Source organism: Asparagus officinalis, chromosome 5 (genome assembly GCF_001876935.1).
Source record: "Asparagus officinalis chromosome 5, Aspof.V1, whole genome shotgun sequence".
Taxonomy (NCBI): Eukaryota; Viridiplantae; Streptophyta; class Magnoliopsida; order Asparagales; family Asparagaceae; genus Asparagus; species Asparagus officinalis.
In genome coordinates, this window is record NC_033798.1 from 80,030,354 (window position 1) to 80,037,208 (window position 6,855).

At 32.9% G+C, this 6,855-nt stretch overlaps 1 protein-coding gene across 1 annotated transcript; it reads right to left on the reverse strand.

Moving 5' to 3' along the window:
• Positions 1,888 to 2,631, reverse strand: LOC109842062 (putative pentatricopeptide repeat-containing protein At1g16830). Its single transcript, XM_020410978.1, has 2 exons — positions 2,287 to 2,631; positions 1,888 to 2,199 (listed from the first exon to the last, which is right to left on the reverse strand). Exons 1-2 carry the CDS (start codon positions 2,629 to 2,631, stop codon positions 1,888 to 1,890), a joined length of 657 nt encoding a protein of 218 aa, XP_020266567.1.

Genomic DNA, 6,855 nt, shown 5'->3' on the forward strand with positions numbered 1-6,855 from the left:
ACAGGTTAATGTGCTATACTTACTGATTATCGTGCTATACTTACAAGTTAATCGTGCTATACTTACATGTTATACTTACAGGTTAACGTGCTATACTTACAAGTTAACGTGCTATACTTACTGATTAACGTGCTATACATACAGATTAACGTACTATAATTATAGGTTAATGTGGTATACTTTCAGGTTAACGTGCTATACTTACTGAATAACGTGCTTATTTCTAATAACGTGCTACACATTAGTTATTTCACATGATTATTTCGCACTAATTTCTAATTATTATTTATGAATTTCCACATAATAACATAACAACAATCATCTGACAATGTCACAGAATTTATCTATCATCAATATAACAATAGTAAGTATAACAAATTATAATTAGAAATTAGTACGAAATAATCATGTGAAATAACTAATGTGAAATTAATGGGTGGTTAATTACAAAACCTCATTTAACTAACATTTTACCAAAAATAACAAATTTAAAAATTTTAGCATGTTATCATGTAAGTATAGCACGTTAACCTGTAAGTATAACATGTTATTCAGTAAGTATAGCACGTTAACCTGAAAGTATAGCATATTAACCTGTAATTATAGCACGTTAATCTGTAAGTATATCACGTTAATCAGTAAGTATAGCACGTTAACTGTAAGTATAGCACATTAACTTGTAAGTATAGCACGTTAATCAGTAAGTATAGCACGTTAACCTGTAAGTATAGCATGTTAACCTGTAAATATAACACATTAACCTGTAAGTATAGTACGTTATCCTGTAAGTATAGCACGTTAACCAGTAAGTATAGCACATTAACCAGTAAGTATAGCACGTTACCCTATAAGTATAGCACGTTAACCAGTAAGTATAGCATGTTACCCAGTAAGTATAGCACGTTAACTTGTAAGTATAGCACGTTAACCAGTAAGTATAGCACGTTAACCCTTAAGTATAATATGTTGACCTGTAAGTATAGCACGTTAACCAATAAATATAGCACGTTAACCTGTAAGTATAGCACATTAACATGTAAGTATAGCACGTTATCTAGTAAGTATTGCACGTTATCTAGTAAGTATAGCACGTTAACCTGTAAGTATAGCATGTTATCTAGTAAGTATAGCACGTTAACCTGTAAGTATAGTATGTTAATCATTAAGTATAGCACATTAACCTGTATGTATAGCACATTAACCTGTAAGTATAGCATGTTAACCAGTAAGTATAACACGTTAACCTGTAAGTGTAGCACGTTAACCTATAAGTATAGCAAATTAACCTGTAAGTATAGCACGTTATCCAGTAAGTATAGCACATTAACCAGTAAGTATAGCACGTTAACTAGTAAGTTTAACACGTTATCTTGTAAGTATAACACGTTATTTTGTAAGTATAGCACATTATCCAAGAAATCAAGGGAAGACAATGGTGAGTATAGCACGTCATATCCAGCTTCACTACTATTTTCCGGAAGACAATGGTGAGTATAGCACGTCATATCCAGCTTCACTACTATTTTCCTTTCCCTTTGCTAGCACTTGCATTCAACTAACATCCACACTACTATTTTCCTTTCCCTTTGCTAGCACTTGCATTCAACTAACATCCACATATGTTAACCCCCATCAATTACCATCATATTAAATCAAGTAAGTAGATAAACAACACCATAGTACTCTAAATATTATTCTCAATCAACTGAATTTTACCTCACCATCAAAAATTAAGCATAATTATGCAAAAATAAATAAATATATCATCCAAATAAAACTAGTTCTTAAAAAACTTCACCACCTCATCATGTGAATTACATCTCACCAATCGCCCCCATACATTACAAACACATCAACACACTCGTACATTACAAACATATCAACACATCAATATAGCTTTGTGTAAAGGGCGGCGAGGCGGCAGTCGACGGTAACCGAGGCAATGACCATAATATCCCAAACACCAATGGCTTCGCTCAACATTCGAGCTTTTAGGAGCCCTTTAATAAGCGACGTATACGACACAACAGTCAACAAACATCCCGAATCTATCATTTTCCCAAACAAACCAAAACCCAAAGGAACGTTGCCAGCTTGGCACAACACAACAATCAAAATTCTCCAAATCTCCATGGTAGGCCGCATACATGAAACATGCATAAACCCCATCAACTGAAAGACCTCCTTGATTCTCCCCACCTTATTAAAACAATCTAAACTTGAAGTAAATGACCCAACGTTGAGCTGAAATCCTCTCCTAACCATCTCCCTCAAAACTCCTCACACCTCTTGCCAATCCCCGTGCTCACAAAGATTTCTCATCACAATGTTAAAAGTAAAGAAATTCGGCATCTGGGTCTCTCTAAAAAATCTCATCCCTTCGCAAAACTGACTGTTCTTAAACAGCCCATCGATAATCAAATTTCTCGCAAGCGTGTTCGGCATGAACCCTCTCCTACCCATTTCATCAAACACCTCTCGAGCGAAGATAAGCATGTCCCCTCTGCAGTAGACCCTCATCAAGATCAGGAAAGTTTTGGCCTCCGCAGGAGACCCGATAGCCTCCAGCTCCTCCACAATGCCTGTGATGGACCTGAGCTTGAATGTCAAGCGGCGAAGGACGGGGATCATTACATCGAGCGAGTCGCGGGCGTGGAAGAAGTCAGGCTGGCGAGAGCACCAGAGGAAGAAGCTAAGGGAGATTAAGTCTGATGGGCTTCTAGAGAGGGTCGAGTTGATGAGGGCGGCTAGAGACGAGCGCCGACAACTAGAGATGGGCATCGACGGCTGGAGACGGGCGACGGAGGCAATGAGCTTTTATTTTTTAATTTAAGGCTAAGTTGAGAAAAGGGTGAGGAGGAGGAGAGATATTTATATGGGGCCAAGGGGTATTTTTGGGATTCTATATAAATACAAGTGCTGAAAGTACTGTATTTTGAAGTTTGCGTTTAAAGATAAATATAAAAAGTGAATTGGGCTTAAAGATACAAATAATAGTACTTGGGTTTAAAGATAAATGGGAGTAAACAAATGGGCCTAAAAGCAAAAACTCCTTTATTTAATCCTCTAACATTCCAAAAAGACTAATTCATAGTTTTCTCACTCCCCCTCTTTTAATAGTAGAGAGATCATGATCATGTTCCAAGCTATTGAGGTGTGCATTTCTTGGAGAGAAACCTCTCCTAACTTTGCTACTTTGTACTTGTGTCCAAGAATTAACATCTTGTAGAAGGCCTTTGTTGCTAACATAAACATTACCATAAATCAGATTTTGGACATGCACCACATGCACATGGTTGCTTTCAGATTTACTGTAGGAACCAACAGCCTTTAAGCTCATGCTTATATCTTCATTCAAGACAGGGTTGAAAACATACAATACATTCATATTTCCCAAGACCTGTTTAGAAACATTCCCCTGAATTTTAGCAGCTTCAGGTACAGGAATGTGCACAACATTCTCAGGCTTATGAACTTGCACATCAGGTTTGGCATGCACAGGTCTATGTTCCCTTAAATTTCCAGAGTTTAGAGGAGTGGATACTTGCATATTTCGCTGAACACAGGTTCCAGAAACACCTTGCATGTTCTGACTACCTACAAAACCATTCTGAGCAATAGCAGCTTCAGGTACAATAAAGTGCACATGAACCTGTACATCAGGTTTGTGTAGAGCATGCACTAGACTATGTTCCCTTAAATTTCTAGAGTTCAGAGGACTGGATACTTGCATATTTCCCTAAACACAGGTTCCAGAAACACCCTGCATATCCTGACTACCTGAATTACCATTCTGTGCAATTCATTTTGGCATGCATCTTTGAGTCTTAGGGAATCTTCTACAAAACATTGTGTCATGACCTACAATCTTATAGCTTTCACACCATTTTGGTTTCAATTCATAAATCACCTTTTGTTTGATCATCACACCATTAGGACTTGTATTGAGATTTGATCTGAAAGTGGAGAGGGCATATGACCTGCAACAAGAACCCTTACATATGCTAACCTCTGTATGTTTGCTGTGAGCTTGTCCGTTGCTATAGGTCGACCAATAAGACTAGTAATTTTACTAAGACTTTTTGAATTCCATAAATTGAGCCTAAGAGCTAGAAATTGAATCCATATTGGATAGATATAATCATTTATTTTCTCAATTTCATCTCCACTTGACCATGTCTTTAATAAAAGAGTCCTAGATCCAAAGAACCATGGACCATTAACAAGAATATCATTCATTTCACCCTTATTTTTGAAATTGAATAAAAAGATTCCCGGCTTAAGATTAATGCAAATTTCAGGAATAACCCATCGAGCTCAAACTTTATGAATAAAATCTTCCATGACTTTAAACTTGACATTTAAGCCCAAAACTTGACCAATTAGAGAGAATTGCCACATTGAATTACCTTCATTCCATTCCTCCTCATCAAAAATCACAACATCTTTAGATGTAGGGGAAACAAAATTTAAACTCATACATGTTCCAGATCTCCTATTGTCTGTAAAAAGACTAGCCCAACTCTTCTCAACCTTAGTTGGATTTTGGTTTTCGATCTTGGATCCCATTTGAGGGACATCAGATTTACCTAAATTTGATATTACAAGTTGCAAAACCAAATTCTCCTTGGGAGAGCCATTAGCAGGTTCTTGATTAGTAATTCTAGTATTGTCTCCATTCAAATCCAAATCAAGAATAGTAACAGAATCAAGATTAGTTTTTGAATCAAGATTCCTATCAGATTTCAGTTCTTGATGCCGAGGTGAAAGATTAATCACAAATATAACCTCATCAGGCCAAGAACTTTTAGCAGAGTTATTAGCAATAGGACTGAAATAATTACCGAGAAGTTGACAAGATTGAAATCCAAGAGAACTAAGGGAGAAAGGAGCTAGATCAGGAGCTGAATTCAACAAATCTGATAGCATAACCTTCTTTTTTTCTCCTTTTGGATTTGTAGACCCCATCAGATCCGATGCAGATTCTTCATCATCTTAGAAGAAATCAGTATTAGTAGGATTTACGAGAGAAGATGAGCTAAGATTTGAAGCTCGCAATCCGATTTCTAGAAATTTCTCCCAATTTCCCCCTTTTTTCCATATGAAAAAACTCAGTGGGGGTGCACGTTAACAGGAGAAAAATCTCCCACTAACCTGGGCCTTTAGACAATCCCGCCCATTTTTTTATTCACATCAAATTTACTTAATGTGAAAAAATTCTCAAAATTTTAACTGAGTTATAGATGAGTACACTTGTGTTGACATGTATTTCACAAGGAAGTTGAATGTACTTTTGATGTTCAACACAAATTTTTTGAATAAGGACTTTGATTTTTTTAGTGAGAATAATGCTACAATTTCATTATATATATATAGTAGTATATATATATGATAGGAATAGATATATATAATATATATATATAAGTATATAGTATATATTATATATATTAATATATATATATTATATATATTATTATTATATAGGTGCTGCTGGATGTGTGTGCTGTGTTGTGTGGGTGTGCTTATATATGATATATTATATATATATTATAGTATACTATAATATATATATAGTACGTATATATCATATATATAGATATATGATATATATGGTGCTAGTATTATATTATATATATATATATATAATATATTATATATATATATATATATATGTATTTTAGAATGTATATATATATCAATATAAATATATAGTATGTATATATAATTATATGCTATATGATATATAGTATTATTATATACTATATGTATTAATGTATTATATATATATATATATATATATATAATTACTATATATATCATATATATATATATATCTATATAATTGTATATTTATATATATAGTAATATATATATATATGTATTATATAGGATTATATGTAATATATAGTAGTTATATATTATATATATATATTATATAATGTGTGTGTGTGTGTGCTGTGGTGGTGTGTGATGTGTAATATTATGTGATTATGTGTGTGTAATACATATATTATGATAATAATAATAATATATATACTAATATATATATACATACATATTATACCATATAATATATATATATATATATAATATAATATAATATATTATAATATATATCTATATATATATATATATATATATAGCTATAATTGTTATAATAGTTTAAATTTATTTTAAAAAGGAATTTAGGAGTTACCTCTTTTTGCTCTGCAATAAATTCTTCTATTGTCCATCCAATAGGAGTTTCTATAGCATCATGTTATATTTGCTCTATTCATGTCATTTTTCGTGATGATCTGAACTAAATAACTGTATTTTTCATTGTTAATTTGCCCTAAATTATAATGTTAATATTTAATTTTGATATGTTTATTTCATGAAGAAGGGATATTACCTAACTTGGTTACTAATTAATCGGCGATTCTATAATATTTCATTTGGACACTCGTTATTAACATCTCTGTCTACCTTCTTGTTGCAACCTTTACAAATGTAGAACCACGACTGAACTCTATTACAAATGATAGTTATCTTTGTCTTAAAGGTACAATAGCATGTCTATATATTAATAAACTATAGTAGGTTAAATTGTGTGGATTATAGAGTAGGTCTTGTAAAATCATACATATTTTGAATATTGTGATGGTAGTATAAATTAATAATTTGAATCTCTGTTGCATTTGTAAAGACCCTTGATGTAGATGTTTTTGTCTTGGTAGCTTATTCTGAATGATCCCTACATATTAGCTTTTAGATATAATATTTTTTTCGTTATTATGTTATATGGATGTTTGCTTGGTTTACTTACCATTTATTTCTTCAGTAAATTGTACAGGTTGGCATATATTGTTAGTA